The 15,628-nt window shown below is 44.0% G+C and overlaps 1 protein-coding gene across 1 annotated transcript in view; it reads left to right on the forward strand.

Annotated features, from left to right (window-relative positions):
• The window catches only part of RREB1 (ras responsive element binding protein 1), a 119,826-nt gene that overhangs the window by 44,069 nt on the left and 60,129 nt on the right, over positions 1 to 15,628 (forward strand). The window contains exons 2-3 of the mRNA XM_054285024.1: positions 12,311 to 12,430; positions 13,765 to 13,967. Coding sequence (XP_054140999.1) covers positions 12,311 to 12,430; positions 13,765 to 13,967 — 323 coding nt within the window. The remainder of the gene's footprint in view (positions 1 to 12,310; positions 12,431 to 13,764; positions 13,968 to 15,628) is intronic.

Here is a 15,628-nt window from a genome sequence, read left to right on the forward strand (position 1 = left end):
AAGTGACCTTAGCAAGATCGATGTAAATAAAAATATTGTTGTAGTGTATACTGGCTTAAAACTTTAAAGGAAGGTAATTTCATGCTTAGAATTAAAAGAAGGTGGCTGTGTGGGGGTGTATGTTTATATGCCTGAGAAAATGTAAATGTGGAAGCATCACTCCTCAAAAGAAGTGTGACTTTCAGTATCATAGGTCTGATGACGATACTTCAGTGTTGCTTTGCTATATGTGCATATTTGAAAGTGATTAGTCAAGTTTCCACTGGCAAACTCTTGCTGTCCTCCTGCAGAAATTGGGGTGGGTGCACAGGCCACTTGATCACTTTTGTTGCTGTTTGTTCATTTTTCTCTGTGTGCAACTACTACTTTACCCAGAATTGAATTGAACCTATGTGTAGTTCATACGAGTTTGTTTCAAGCTAATGCTTTTGTTAAATATTTATCAATGGAGTCAGAAGAAGGAAATTAATTTCCCTTTTCGTATGTGAATTGTTTCAAGAATTGTCTGTATCATCTGTTTCATGGAAGAGTGTGAAGCACTAGCAGTAGAATTGGATTTTTGGAAGGAGAGGGTGGTTTTGGACTAGCAGCAGACGTTTTTGGCTGGAGGAATAGCAACTTGAAACTTCACTTACTGAAGAAACCTGTTCACAATTTTGTCTGTTCTTTTTTTTTTTTCCCCAGCGTTCCTGAAATAAACTTCCTGCAATTCTTTGCAGTGTGCAGGTGTCCAGACTCCCCTTTACTCATGGTCGCCTGTGAAACCCGTCAGGCAACTGAAGGCTGTACCTAAAATTCTGCTGGCAGTGCAGCACACTGCAGGGGCCTTGATATAGTTACGGTGGACACCTTGCACAGCAGCCACAGCTGTAGCATCCCCTCGTAGTCCGAACAACTGAGTATTGCTGTCCAGGAGTCTGCACGTGTGGAGGACTGCCTGGAGTAGAAAGAGGAAAGCTGCAGAGATTGTGAGCTGCTGCTTGATCCGTGTGGCTCTTGTGCCGAGGAACATCAAAACTTTGCTGGATGGATCCGACAGCTCGTTGCAAAGTAGAGGGTCAGTCCTGCTGCTTATTTGCAGTTATTAACCTTAGTGGATTTAAAATTTTTTTTTATTTCCTTTGGTTTTATGTTTTTCTCTGTATGCCTAAGAGGATTGCGGCCTTGCAACCAGAATGCTCATGTTCAGGAAACTTAAAGCTGTTCCTACTGAAGGGCTTTGAAGATCAGCAGGCATTTCCTCCAGGGTTTACAGCATTGTTGGAGGAAACATTCCTTGCAGAAGTCTTCAGGCCTATCCGCCCGACTTTGGTCATTTCTTACCTCACCAGCACGTGGATTATGCTGTTTGCAGACTGTCTAAGCTGCACGATGACCTTCATGGATTCCTCATGAGCTTTTACAAGGCCAGGCTAGTGTACTTTGCGAAATCCTTTAGAAATGCCTGCTAGGCTTTTAAAGTCCCAGAGCATAGACCATAGTACAAGGAACTCGGAAGGTCAGCAGCTGGATGTGGTTGTGGATGAAGGGGGATATGTGTGTGTGTGTGTGTGTGGATGCAGCTCTTGTTTTGAAAAGACATATTTTTTCAGATCAGATAGGGATATATTGTTCCTGAGAAGGCGTCTTGTACTCTCTGATAAAGCTGACTTCTGAATTCCATAAGAAATTGATGAACAAGATCCCTATGCCCTTTTTTTCATGTATGTTGCACATTCATTTTGATGAACAGATGCTGTTTCATTTTGTCAGTGTGCTGGAAGCACCTCCCACAGGTTACTTGCACTGCATCTACTTCAAAATAGAAAGAAAACTCATACTGAAGAGTACCAGTGGCAAGTAGCTCTGCTGTTTAAAATTTGTTAAGTGTCTTTCCTGTGTGAATCTCGACTTGGAGAGTCTTGCCAGCACTATCTATTGCTGTAATTAATTTACCTAACTAAACCAAGAAAGAAGCCTTGTATTTCAGAATTTAGAGCTCTGTAAACAAGCCCAAAGGCTACTGGCCAGCGGGTGTAAGCCCGTGGGTGTGCTCACAAAACTTGTGGCACCTTGTTCATAGGTGGTGGGAGAGAGCTATTTTTCTGAAGGCTGGATTTCTCCCTCACCTGGACAGAGCAATAAACTTCAGTCTGAGTGATCTTTGGTGCTTTAGCATCTGTGGCAAATATATATCTAGAATAACCCCCTGTAAAATTAAAACCACTAGTTTGTATCTTTTAATTCTGGCTCACAGTATCAGGACAATGTCAACTGATGGTTGTCTGTGCTTAATATCACATGGAGATTATGTAGCTGGTTTCTATCTGTTCCTAGTCCTTAGCACACTGTAGGAGTTGGTTGGCTTGAGATCTGCTTGTGCCTCTTATGGTGAGGGGCAGATGTTGGCTTTGGCTTGTGGGCCTGCAGAGTCTGCTTGGTGTGGAGATACAATCTCAGAAGGATTGCTACCAGTTATCTTGCTCACGAAAAGCTGGGTAGGCCCTTGGGATATTGCAGCTGGAGGCTGACATTACAAGTGCCTCCTAGCATGGGTGGGAGAGGGAAGGCTGTACAGAATGCTTCTGAGTCTCTTTGCTCCAGCATCTCTCTCTCTCTCCTCCCTGTGGGCTGTGCTTTCCCCTCTGAAAAGCTCAAGCTAAAACTCCCTAATTCAAAAATGTATTTCAGGGGAAGGGGATAGGGATAGGATTTGTGTTTCTGAACTTTTAAAATTATCTTGGTTATAGATTGTTGTTGTTGCTGCTGTTATTTAGAGGGTGTGATAGGAGGAATAGTTTCTGTGCTGACCAGAAACAGAATACAGGAAGATATGATGTTAACAAGGTGGGGGAGAAAAGGAGGTGTTTGTTTAGAAAAAGCCTAGTCACTAAAGCCTGTGGGGCAGAGGAACCCTGCTGATAACACAGATGAAACGGTCTGCCTCTTTCCCTACTTTAGAGGAGTGGAGCTTTGTAATAAATGGCTGCCATGTGGCAGCTGTCTCCCAGCTTCGTGAGCCTGGCAGTAGTTAATCCTGTCAGCAAGTCATGCTCCCTGGAAAAGAGCAGTGAGAAGAGCTTCAAACTCTTGAATCATTCTATCTTCAAAATATTTGCATGTTGAGTCTGCTTAAAACAAGTTTGGTAGTTTGATGTAGGTTTCCATCTCTAAGTAACATTAAAGTGCAGCTGTGTTGGCTTTTAAATAAAATGTTAGAAACATGCTGAGATATTGCAATTTTTTTCTCTCTTTAAAAAAGTCATTTCAGTTTTAGAAGGTATATTTTCCGGAGTACAAAATGTACTGCGTAGAGAAGGGACACTGTGTTGCCATCCCTGTATGTTAAAAAATTACAGGTTGAGCATTTGAGATCATGGTTATCCTGAAAAACTTGAGGCTTTAAAATTAATCTGTTCACTTCAGTTTGCTTTTTGTATTTTGCTGAGCATGTAACATGTTTATCCTTTTTCCAAAAATCAAAAAACTAGAATTTTTACTTTAAAAATTTGAGATTTTGTGCAGTAATGTAGCACCATCAGATTTTACAGGCTCATGATAAAATCTTCGTGGTTGACAACACTACCACCAGGAAATGGGTTTAAATCCCTGTAATTTCTACTTTTTCTTTTCTCATTTTGCTGTGTTATCTTGTGAAGCACAAAATGTTTTGGCAAGCTACCTGGTACAGTGCTCCAAGGAGAGTGTGTTGGCACCTCCTGCAAAGATAGTGTGGTTGGGCTGCAAAGGATGAGTTGGGAGCTCTGCAATAAGCAAACTGATGCTCTCCCCTTGGGCTTGCCTGTGTTTGCTAGCATATGGATGCAGTTAGAGTGGTGAAACACCATGTGGGACATAGCTACTCCAAGAGGAGTTTTTTCCTGGTCTCTAGCTTATCCTATTTTCAGAATGATTTTTGTAAAATTGCCTGTGCATTCAGTTCCTCTGTGAAACTCTTCAAATACTCATCTTGGAGGAAGAGAATTGCAACCAGAGCAGCACACAAGAAGCAGGGCACTAGCACAGGAGATTTTCTGTGTCTTCCTCAGTGTGATTCATCCTGCCTCTGTAATCCCTGCTGAACCCGTCCTGCGCACACACGCGGCTCTGGCTACATGTGAAGAGCAAGTGTGAGGGGGTGAAATGTTTGCTTGTTTCTCCCTCCCGAGATTTGCTTTAAACCTTCACTTTGAGTGCTGGCTCCGAAGCTGCCCTTGGCTGAGCTGCTGGCCATCAGGGTGAGGGACAGAGATGGGGACAGGGACAGGCTCTCCCTCTCTCCCTCCCTCCCTCCCTCTCTCCCGGCCTCCCTCCCCAACAGCTGCAGGCACCAATTGCCAGGGAGCAGCCCGGCCGCATGGTTTCGTGGCTTTCTTCCTCTCCTTACTAATGTGCCTGCTTGTTTCCGTGATGCTGTGCAGAGGAACAACCAGACGGATTGTCTCCTCTCGGGGTGGGTGCCCAGGCATCTGCACAGCCAGTTGGTATGGCACAGGAGCCCCTGTTTTTTCAGTGACACCAGGGGCTATTGATGGCAGGCTGGGGCTGTGCTGCTGCTGCTGCACAGATGCTTGCTCTTGGCCCACCTTAAAAGGACAAGATATCCCGTGGTTTAGGCTGGCCATATATTGTCGGGGATGTCAGCATCTCCGTCACAGCTACCCAGCTGAGCTCAGTCCCGCTTCGCCCGCCCTGCATGCCTGCAGCCTCTCCTCAGTCAGAGAGAGGGGTGCTGTAACTCCGAGTATTTGAAGGGGGGGATGGTCTCTTTTCTTCTCTGTTACTCAGAAGTGTTTTCCATCTGACTCTCCCTAGTGCAGTGCATCTAGCTCACCAATTGGGCTCTCGGACAAGTATCTCATTTCCTCAGCACAGTACTTGCTTAGGCACACAGGTGATGGGACATTAACCTATAGCTCCCCCCATGTCCCCTCCAGGATTTTAGGTCAAGTGGGTTTGTCAAGGTAGCATGAAAAGGAAGAAATCCCCCAAGCAACAAACACACAAAGCTACATTTTGATTGTTTCCTCATTTTGCTATCCCCTCTTGCTTGTCTGAGATGGCAGCAGCAGCAGGCGATGAGGTTTGGTCTCCCAGGGCTGTGCTTCCCTAGGATTGCTCTCCTCAGACAGGTGCATCTTCCTTTCCTTGGCCTGTTGGGCATGGGCACAGGCCACAGTGGGGTTGCCCACTCGTCCTTGCTTCAACTTCCCCCTACCCTTCTGCCCTCTTGCCTCGCCCTGGGCTCCTTCAGGGTGTGTGGGCAGTGGTTTTGGCAGGCAGTGTGATGCCACTTGCCTGACCTGTCCTGCCTTTGCAAGATACTTCCATTCCACCTTCAGGGCCCACTCCCTCCAGTCCCTGGCTCTGCTTTGGAGTCCCACCCTCTCCCACACCATCTTCCAAGGCTGTCCCCTTGCCCAGTGGGATGTAAGCCAGCCCTGGCCCGAGTGAAAGATGCAGCAGCCAGACTAGGGAAGACTGGTAGTGTAGGGAGGGACCCCAGGCCATGTCCCAAGGAGTGTTGCCCTGCTACAGCCAGTGCCAGCTCAGGGGAGACTCGAAGGGACTTTCTCGTGTCGCCACTTCAGCTAAGGCAAATAAACTGGAGTTAAAGCCAAGACACACATTGACTTCCTGGAACTCTGCGAACCGTCCACACAGCTGTCCCCACTTCCTGAACACATGCAAAGCAGAGCTTATAAGGACAGACAGTATTGCTTTTGTGTCCTTCCTCAGCCAGTGGGGAGGGCGCAGGGGAGGGGATGTGCTGGGTAAAGCCCAAGGCCTGTCTTGTTCCGTGTTCCCCCTACATTGCCGTGATTCCCAGTGCCTGGGGGAAGCCAGGCTCCCTTCCCACTGGCCTCTTCACAGCTGTGCAGGCAGGCAAGGATGAGGATGGAGGAGTGTTTGCAGTAGTCAACATGGGAAGGAATGGATGGATGTCTGCTTAGAGCCACTTGTTTTGCTCTCCTGTTGCCCTGACTTTTTTTTGTTGCCTAAATGTGGGTGGGGTTCGTGGTCCCAAGTTTGTTGAGCTGTCTTCAAATCTCATCAGTATCCTTTTTGCTTGAGCAAACTCTTGAAGCTAGATGCAGTTTTGTGACAAAGGCTTCCTGGAGGGCCAGGTACTCTGATACACACTGATACAAACAGCAGAAATGAGGAGCAGCTCACAGATATGTCTTTGGTCAGGGAAAAGAGTGCTAAGATATTAGAAAAGTCTCAAAATTCATCAGCAGCTGCTGATCCTAAGTGCAGCCGTAGGTTATTTCAGTTCTTGCAGTGCTGTGTGTTCTGTGTGGCACTGTTGTCCCCAAAGAGAGCAGTGCTGGTCAGGAATTCGGTGCAGGTTCAGATCAAACTCTATGAGGCGATTACCAAGTGTGCTGGGCTTTCCTGTTGGGAGCCAGGGGGCCGTCAGGTTTCGCTTTCGCTTCGCTCTTGGTGCGGGAGCAGCGTTTGCCGGAGTTCTCTTTTCTAGCCTAGCACGACCACAGGCTCCTGTGTGAGGGCTGTTCCCACAGCACGCAGCACTTGCAAAAGGTGCAGACATGGCTTCCCTCTTCAAGTTAGCAAATGGAGCACAGGGCCAAAAGAATGGGCATGAATTCATTTTGTATTAAGGCTGCCTGGTAGCTGTGTGCATTGCTGCAAACCAGTTGGACCATAAAGGTGAATTTTACCCAGGAAACCCCTGCTCTGCCAGTATAGTGTCTCATTGTTATATTAGTACAACTTCCTTGTTTCCAGTGTATTGCACCAATGTAATGCCAGAGTATCATGGTGATTCAGTGTTGTTCACTAAAGGCATTAGCTAAGTTCAAAATCTGCTATACTTTTTGGAGAGAAGCTTCTGGTCATCTGAGCCAAAGTCCTGAGGAGCATTACTAGTCCTTAAGTCACCAAAAAGGGATTTTCAAAAGCTACATAAAAACTGAATGCGCACATATATCCCATCGTGCTTGCAAGGAAATAAAGCAGGAGGAGTAAATATGTTTGAATATTTAAAATTTAGCCTAACTGTTAGGTGTTATAGCAACAGCATGCAAAATAGTCTGGAAATAGTCTGGTATCATCTTGTTCTTGTTTAGCGCTTCTTCCCCTGTCCCGCTCCCACCAGAAGATTGTTGAGAACTTAGTTTTAAGGCATGTCCATGAGCATGTGGTTCACTTGTTTATTCCAGGTCTGGGTGTATCTGTCTGTGTACAAGTTAGACATATGGATGTTGTAGACTCACATGGTTATTTCAAGAGGCAAAGTATTGTACCTGCACTAACACAGGTAAAATGATTGTTTCACTAACAGCTCAGAGTTTATAGAAAGAGTCTGTCTTCTTTGATGGTCAGAGAGTACCCTTCAATAGATGTTACTCCTTTTGGTTGTTGGTTTTGTGTTTGGTTTTGGGTTTTTTGTAGAGGAAAATGTTACTTACCAGCAGCAAGTTCAAAAGCTTTGGGGTAGCATTCTTAGTTTTTACTGTTAAGTGAAAGAGCAGCCCCCAGATATTCTGGTGCCGCTCTCTTCCTTTCTGTGCTTGTCTTCCTTTTCCCATGGGCTGCCCTGTAGTGGTGCTCCAGCAGTGGTGACGGTGAGGTGACGCTCCCAGTGTAATTTTCTACTGCTGGGGTGCAAAGTCAGCACCAGCACTTCAGTAGCAAGGGCAGAGTTGGTATTAAAAAAGGTCAGTTGGGAAAACTTTGTTCATTTGGTTTTCCTTTGCCTTGAGGCAGTGCTTTGAATAGTGTTAGCTCTTTTTTCTTCCCACACGATGCCTTTTCACCCTTTTTCCTTCCTGCCAGCTTTGACAGAAAGTTATGTTCAAAAGGTAGAGCGGGTGATAGCGCGCATCACTTTTGGGGTGGGAGTGACCATTTGTGCTTGGGAGTGTTTGTGCTCTGGGAGTAAAATCCTCTCCTCTGTGTAGAAGCTTAGTAGGAGACCAGTGCATCAGAAGCAGTTTGGAGTGCAGTGTAGCGATTCTTAGGTATTATAATCTCAAGGGTAAACAGTAAACTTTGTTTATTCAAATGTGATATATCTCTCTTTGAAGTTCTGTTCTTGTCTAAATTTGTATACTAGCAGGTCTGGCCTTCATTTAAATGATCCTTGGGGTTTTTTCATGCCACTTAGAACAAAAAACAGTGGGAAAGCCTTGACTAAGCTAATAGTGTTGCTAAGATGGAAATGATGAAGAAGGCTCAGGATTCCTGTTTGGACCTCATGGGAAAAAGTGGTTTGAAATGCATGGTGGGGGGGGGCTCCACATTGCTAAACCTGTCATTTCTTTTCCCTGTTTCTTCTCCCCCACTGTGTTCTTTACTAAATACTACATTAATGAAACCAATAAATCTATTTGGCCAAGAGTGTTAATCTTTCCGTGGCCCAATTAGTGCATGGCTTCTACTTTTAACATTAATGTGGATTTTTTTCGGAAGGCAGAACAATAAGCAGCTTTGTGCTGTGTGTACCAGGTTTTCCCCCTTCTTGCCTGTATTGTGCGTTTCTTCCTATCTATTCCAAAGGGAGAGCTTATGTGCACAGACAGTGGAGCAATCTGGAGCAGAAACTTGTACCAGCTCCCAGGGGCCAGGACGTGCTGCTCTGTGCTTGTGTAGCTGCCTCTCAGTAGCAAGTCAAGTGACTGTGACTCTGAAGACTCATCATTTTTTCTCCTTTCTTCTTCCTTCTCCTGTGGCCTGTGTTCTCCTTTTTGCTTCATGCGTGATGCTCTTCGCCAGAAGGCGAGACAGCTGTAGCTGTTTAGAGTTGTCTTAAAACAAACAAACAAAAAACCCCAAATAAATACACATAAGCAAAGCGGGGGGAGTAACTGTTGATCGGTTCAGCTTTAACATACAGTGGAGTCACACTTTATCCCAGAGGAGGAAATAGGTCTAGCAAGTGTCTTCCTGTACAGACTGAATGGGAAGCAACAAGGTGGTGGATTTTTTTTTTGTAAACTCTGCTTTTGCAGTTTCTCTGCCATTAGCTGGCTGTGTGGGGCATCAGGGGCCAACCACTATCAGAAGCAGGAGCTGTAGGCCCCTCAGGGCTCTCTGTGGGATGGAAGTTGCCCCAGTTTCAAGTTGTCAGCAACCTCATCAAGTGGAAGGAACACGTTCCTGCAGAAAAGACAGGTTTCTTGGTGTGGCTGTGCAGAGAGGGCTGCATTGTCTTGTTTGGTCCTGTCCCCCCTACCATTTGTCAGCACTCTTGCTTAGTCACTTGCTCTCTGCTTTTCCTCCTTTTCACACAGGATGAATGTGACACTGGGGGGTTTCTTCAAAGTAGAAGATGACTTGAATGCTTGTGACCACTTCCCTGTTTCCTAGAGGCTTTGGTCCGATGTTGAATGTAACCTGAGGCTGCACTGTTTCTCAGCTTATTTCCTGTTTATCCTTTTTCCTGGAGGTCTTTGTTTTCTTTTGGGGAGAGGGAGGAAGGAGGCTCTGTCAGCACAACCTCCACGCCGGGGCATTTGGTGTGTGCTGCGAGGGTTTACAGTCCTGAAGGCAGTATGGCATAGGGCATGTGTGCTGGTTGCTGCCTGTCCCATTCCCTGAGTTGCATAGGTGCTGTAGAAGAAAATCCCAACACTTCTCCATCCTCAGTGATGCGTTTTTTTAAAGGGGAAAAAAACCCCAAAAAAACAAAAAACCAACCAGCCCAAAGCAAAAAAAACCCAAAAAACAAAACACACACAACCAAAAAACAACCAAAAACAAGGCTGCAAGAGAAATCTCTCAGTGTGTTCCTGCCTGAAGGCACTCTGCCACGGGTTTTCCCACAGGAAGGAGTGATTTGGCCCAGCATTCTTATTGTTTCTATATCCTATTGCAAATAGAAAGTTATGCTTCTGAAATTGGTGTGTGCTGCTCATGCAGTTGTCTTTGTTTCAGTGGTGCATTTTTGTTTCATGCAGGAGAGTGGAAAATACATAGGTAGATTAAAGCATGCAGAGCAGTTCAGTTGCGATCTCTAGACTCCTTTAGAAATTGGAAATTTTTAATATGCAGAAAATGGTTTTAAGGGCAAGATCTCTGACTACATATATTTGCTTGCCTTTGGAGGAAAATATTTGGATTCAGAAAAGAAGAATAACTGTTGGCTCACAGAAACCATGAAAGGCTGTAATAGTATAATACGTAGTTTTCCTTGTGAAAAAAACAGAGAGCAAGGTAGCAGGTTTGTATGAAACAATAGGTAGGGTTTTTTAATTACATATATGCCTGCCTGTTCTGCAAGCTCTCTCTGGAAAGTGCATTTCCCATTTTTGGTGCTGCTAAATCTGACTAGAAATTCTGACTGTAGTTCTCTGGGAAGCTACTAAGCTGTCTTTAAGTTACCTTGGCAAACACAGGAGTCTTCACAGTTACACAGTAGATTTTCTTCCAGGATGTATCAGTGGTGACATTAATGCGCTAGGTATTGACTGAAGGAGGAATGAATATGTGTATTTTGGAAGGAATTGTGTATTTTGTTTGTTTAGGGGTTTTTTTAAGGAGTAAAGCATTTACTTTTTTAACAAAATACTTCAAAATAGTTCAAACTGGTCCTTATTTTTGGTAGTGCTAAGCTGGTGGAGCAAGCAGTTTTAGATTTAGGCCAGTCCTGAAAATAGTTCTGTTGCTTATTCTATTCAAAAGTAAGCCAGCTACCACGTAAGTGATTGAAATAAGATGGGGGCAGGGGGGAAAGAAATAATTATGTTGCTCTTGAATGAGATGGACCTTTTTTAAAAACAAACAAAATAACAGTAAAGTTACAGCAGTTACAACAGTTAAAGCAAAGCCAAACAAATAAATGGCTCCCATAATTACTAGAGGAAACACAGAAGGATGGGAGCTTGGCCTCACCTTGGAGCAAGAAATCCCTGTGTCACAGGGATCACTACTATTTTCTTAACAGAAAAGTACAAAAATAATTAGGGAGAAGTTATTCTGAGTTGTTCAGGTTAGTCTGTTTTTCTGGTTTTGAAGGTGCAGATGGAGGGCAGTGTTTTTAAGAGGTTGATGTTTTCCTGAGCCTTACACTACCTGGGCTTAGTCAGGTCCCAGGTTTTGTCTCTAGACTGCATCTGTCTGCACTCCTTAGAAGGTTGGCAGCTAAAGATAGGAAGGTTGAATCCACTGCTGTGTCTGGCATGGTGTGAAATGAGGAACCACTTGGCACAAGGTGGGCCCTTTCTTTTTGCCTGCCTGTTCTTGGGCACTCCAAATTGTTGGCAATTGGAGTAACAGTCATTGATTGTTTTCAAATGCTGTTCAAACAGCATTTGAAAATGTGTTGCATGATTAATTTACGTGTTGTCCTGGAGAATGTCATTTTTTTTAAAGGAAGAAACCCTCTTAACTGTGGTTTGAAGGCAATTGTCTCTGTTCCCTTGATAAAAGGAAAGCCTGTATTGGGCTTACTGGTTGTGATTTGTAAATCTGAGATGATGAGATGTCCATGGTGTGTTTGTTTTCATAATGAAATAAACATTTTGCTTTTAAGGTTATAAAGGTGTATTTCTCTGTTAAAAGTCTATCAGTAGTTTTCCATGTTACAAATAACTTTTGCCAGAGGCTATAGCCATGAGTGCTGTGAGCAGACAACTGTTTCTCATGTGTTGATCATTCCCCATCACTTCTAAAAATGATGTTTAACTGCCCTGTCATTCTCCAGAGAGAACAGGCACCCTTCCTTAAACCCCAATGAATAGCATGATAAGTTTGTGGTTTCAGAAAGGGGTGTGGAGGAATTCTCTTGGTCCATACAATGGTTACTTACGTCTTCAACCTGTGTGGGAACCTTGGGCAGTGGATGTGAGGAATGTGCCAAATGGTCCCAGAAACCTCTGTAGTAATTTTACCGCTGCTAGAAGGAAGAAGGTGGCCACCATGAATTCATGGATTGGAGTAAATGTTAGTCTTCCAAGGAGAGAGAAGGAAGCAGTGTATGTGTGAAATTGAATCACCTAAATTCTCTAGGTGCAGAATATTCTTCCAGCTTCTCAATCAAATGTCACTACTGTCAGTGATAGGCTAGCTTGCTCTCTCTCTTCCTCCATTTTTTGCTGCCTTAATGCTGCAGACCAGGCTGGTGGGGGTTTCTTTATTTGCTCAGGTTTTGCCACTGGTGGAAGCAGCAGCATCTCCCAGCTCAGTGCCTGGGCACTCATGAGAGTGGCTGCTTGGCTGCACTGGCACTGCTGGAGTGCTTCGGTCATCAGATCTATCTGGTAGTCAGAGGAGCCATCAAAATAAAGGGCAGTAGTCTTACTTTCCTAAAATGGCTTCCATAAAAGCTCACTCCCTTTCTCTTTTTGCCTTCTCCCTCATGTAGTGCCAGAGGGTGCTGCTGAAGAAGAGGCTGAAGAGCCAGACGCAACTGTACACGCTACACTAAGTGAGGAGACCAGCAACCCTGAAGAGAGCCACAGTCAATCAGGGGAGAAAGATGAAGGTAATTGGTTCAACTAGCTCTGTGACTCTATAAATTAGGGCATTGATTATGAATGTAGAAACATTTCTCACCCATCCATACACCTTGTTGTGTGAAGAGTGTAAAATACATCGAGCAGAAGCACTGGTGCATACATTTCTTTTCCCGTCCCTAACTTTTATCTGTCTGAAAAATATAAAATAGGTTGAACAGAAGCATGGGCACACAAATTCTTAGCTACCACTGCAGGCTTCCAAACAAAGATTTTCTTGGCTCACAGTAACTTGGCACCACATAACTTAGCCTCAAAAAACCACCTGTTTATAATCCTCAAACTTATGTTCCAAAGACAGTATTATGCAGAGATCAAATGTTCACAGACAAACGTGTTCCTCCTTGTTCACCCTCACATACTCTTCTGTTGCAGTGACTTTCTCACAACACATTAAGATTCTGTGCTTTTCCACCAGAGGTGACAGAGCAGTAGACTTGCAGGGTCTTCCTGTTTCTTAGGGAAACTTCTTGTGGGGGAAAGGAATGTTTAATTTGAAAGCCTCTTCCTTTTCAAACTTGTAAAGAAGAAAATAGAAGGCCTTTCCTGTGTGTTTGACATGTCTGTATATTAAGAAACCAGAGATGAGATTTTAGGTGTATTAGAGATAGAAGCATCCCTGCTGCTTACAGCATGTGATGGAGAAGTTTGAACCTCGACAGCTTTAGCTGTCACATTAGTCATGTATGTAACACATATTCTCCATGGACTAGTATGGCTTGGCATACCAAAATCACATATGTGCCATCTGTGGCAGTAAAGAGGCAATATGAGGGATACAAGGTTTTGGTTTGGTTGGATTCTTGCTACTTTAGCTTATTCTGTATACAAAGCTGGCTTAAACCATGCTTAAAAGGGAACCCAGTACCCAACACTGTGTTACTAATGCCTTAATTGTGCAGTCCTGTTTAAAACACATACCTGCTTGAATGTGCTTGCCTGAGTGCAATTCATCAGTACTGCTCTACTAGTTCATGGTGATCACAAGGTACCACAAATAATTCCATTTCACAGCAAGAGTATGAAGTAAATCACTCTATAAGCTCCATATTGAATTAAGGTTGAAAAGGAAGAAAATGGGCATGTCCTATGAGAAAAATGTACACTTTGTCCTATGCATTCCATTATGAGAATCTTGTCCTGTTACAAGAACTCCACTTATTATGGCCTGTTGCCTGTGCTCCATGATGATCCAGCAGAGTGTGATGTGAGCTACAGGCAGCTGAAAATACTGTAGGTTGTTTGGGGTTTTTTTTTAAGATAGCCTAGGAACTCCTATGTGTGTTTTTGTTTTCAATTCCAGAGAAGCAGCTGGAAAGCTTAAACAGCTATAAGGTATCACCAAGTTCCCCAAACAGTTTGGACGGAGCAGACTTGTCCTCCATTGACGCCATGATGTCAGCAGTGATGAATGTGGGGAAGATTGCTGAAAACGGCGGGAATTCTCAAAATGTCAAATCCCCCTCAAAGTCTCCTGCACCAAATCGGATTGGCAGGAGGAACCAGGTACATAAACCCAAATGCAGGGAGGGCAAAGGGGAGACAAGCAGCTGCCTGGAAAGTGATAAGATGTAATTTATGTTTCTTTGACTGTTTGCCTTTTTTCCCCTCAGTGGTTTTTTCTTGCCCCTGCCATTGTTTCTCTCTGTATGTTTTCTGGTATCTCTCCAGACCATAACTTAGAAAACTGGGAATGGGAAGGGTCCACATGCTTGGACTGACAAATAAAAAATATTTGAGCATGAGCTCCAGTGCCATGCAATGTTGAGCTGGTCTAGCAGATGCCCCTAGCAGCAACAAAGTCACCTAAGAATTGCCATTTTGTCCTGCTGCATCCTTTCTCCAGGCTCTTGCATTCACATAATCTCATGAGGCGTGCAGCTGCCCCGTGGAAGGTTCAAGTAATTTATGGTTAAAGATGGTTCTGGAACAAAATATTCATCAGGATGCTCAGTTCATATGTGTAGTGTAAGGTGCCCTTAACTTCCTTGTTAATAAAAGCCTGAAGAGCTAGTGCAGAATGCCTTGTATGAATTTTGCAGAGTAAATATATGTAGCTTTTATCAGTTTTTTTCCATTTACCTGTTGATGGCACCAGGTGGTAGCAATATTGATCTAAACAAGTGAAAGGAGAGAGTCGTATCAGTTAAGCTGTAGTTATTTATATCTGTGTTTTTCTCCTGCTGAGCCAAGCTCCACCAAAGAAGGTGCTGTAGAATATCAAAAAAAAAACCCAAATCCCTGTGGTCATTTGACTTCAGAGCTTGAGGTGAAGCACACAGACTTTGTAAACGAATCAAGATGTAACAGGGACCAGAAAGGTTGAGAGGCGTGACTCATGTGATGTTCCTATAGTAGTTTATTAATAGCTTGCTGAGTAGCTGCCCAGTTGACAGACTTATGACTTGTCTTGGATTTTTTAGCATGAAAGGAGTTAAAAGCCATCAGCTGTAAATGCACATCCGTAAATGAGGAACGGGCAGTATACAGACAGCTGTGTTTGTGGGATTCTATTGATTAGCACCTGGCTCTGAGGTGTATTTACAATGTTCTCACTTAGGGGCTGCTCTGGTTCCTTGATTTCATCATGTGAAGTGAGGCACCGGAGTCCAGACCAGTCTCAGGGCAGTGCTGATACACAGCTGTCCGCCGGTACACCATGTGGTCTGGCTTCAGGGAAGTTTATTAGTGTTGGTGACCTTTATTCCACCTGGTATTTCAGTGGGCATCGAATCAAAGGAAGCTCTAGAGTAAATGTGACAGGATTAAGAGGCATTCTTACAGCATAAAAATAAACAAATACATTGAAAACATAGTAAATTGCCTATTTGTCTTTAGGCTGAAAGATTGTTAAAGCCAGAGGGGCAAATGGCTACATTACTGAGAAAATAGAAGTGAGATGTGAAATACTAAGTGGGTATGAATCTTGTTAGCAGGCTCTAATACAGCAAATTTCCACTTTCAGCTAGCAGAATGAAAGCACTGAATTGTTTTAGTGTGTAGCAATGCAGGGACCTCAGATTCTGGTCAGAATATGCCCCTTATTATAATTTCAAGGATAATAACAACTGATTTTCTGGATCTGACTGCTGTTTCCCACGAGTTGGCAGTGAAACATTTTGCCCTGAACCTTTGTGCCAAAGTCTATGCTTCTCTTTATAATGCTG

Source organism: Melozone crissalis, unplaced genomic scaffold (assembly GCF_028551555.1).
Source record: "Melozone crissalis strain CALT ecotype California unplaced genomic scaffold, PUWL_Pcris_2 ptg000042l_1, whole genome shotgun sequence".
Lineage (NCBI taxonomy): Eukaryota > Metazoa > Chordata > Aves > Passeriformes > Passerellidae > Melozone > Melozone crissalis.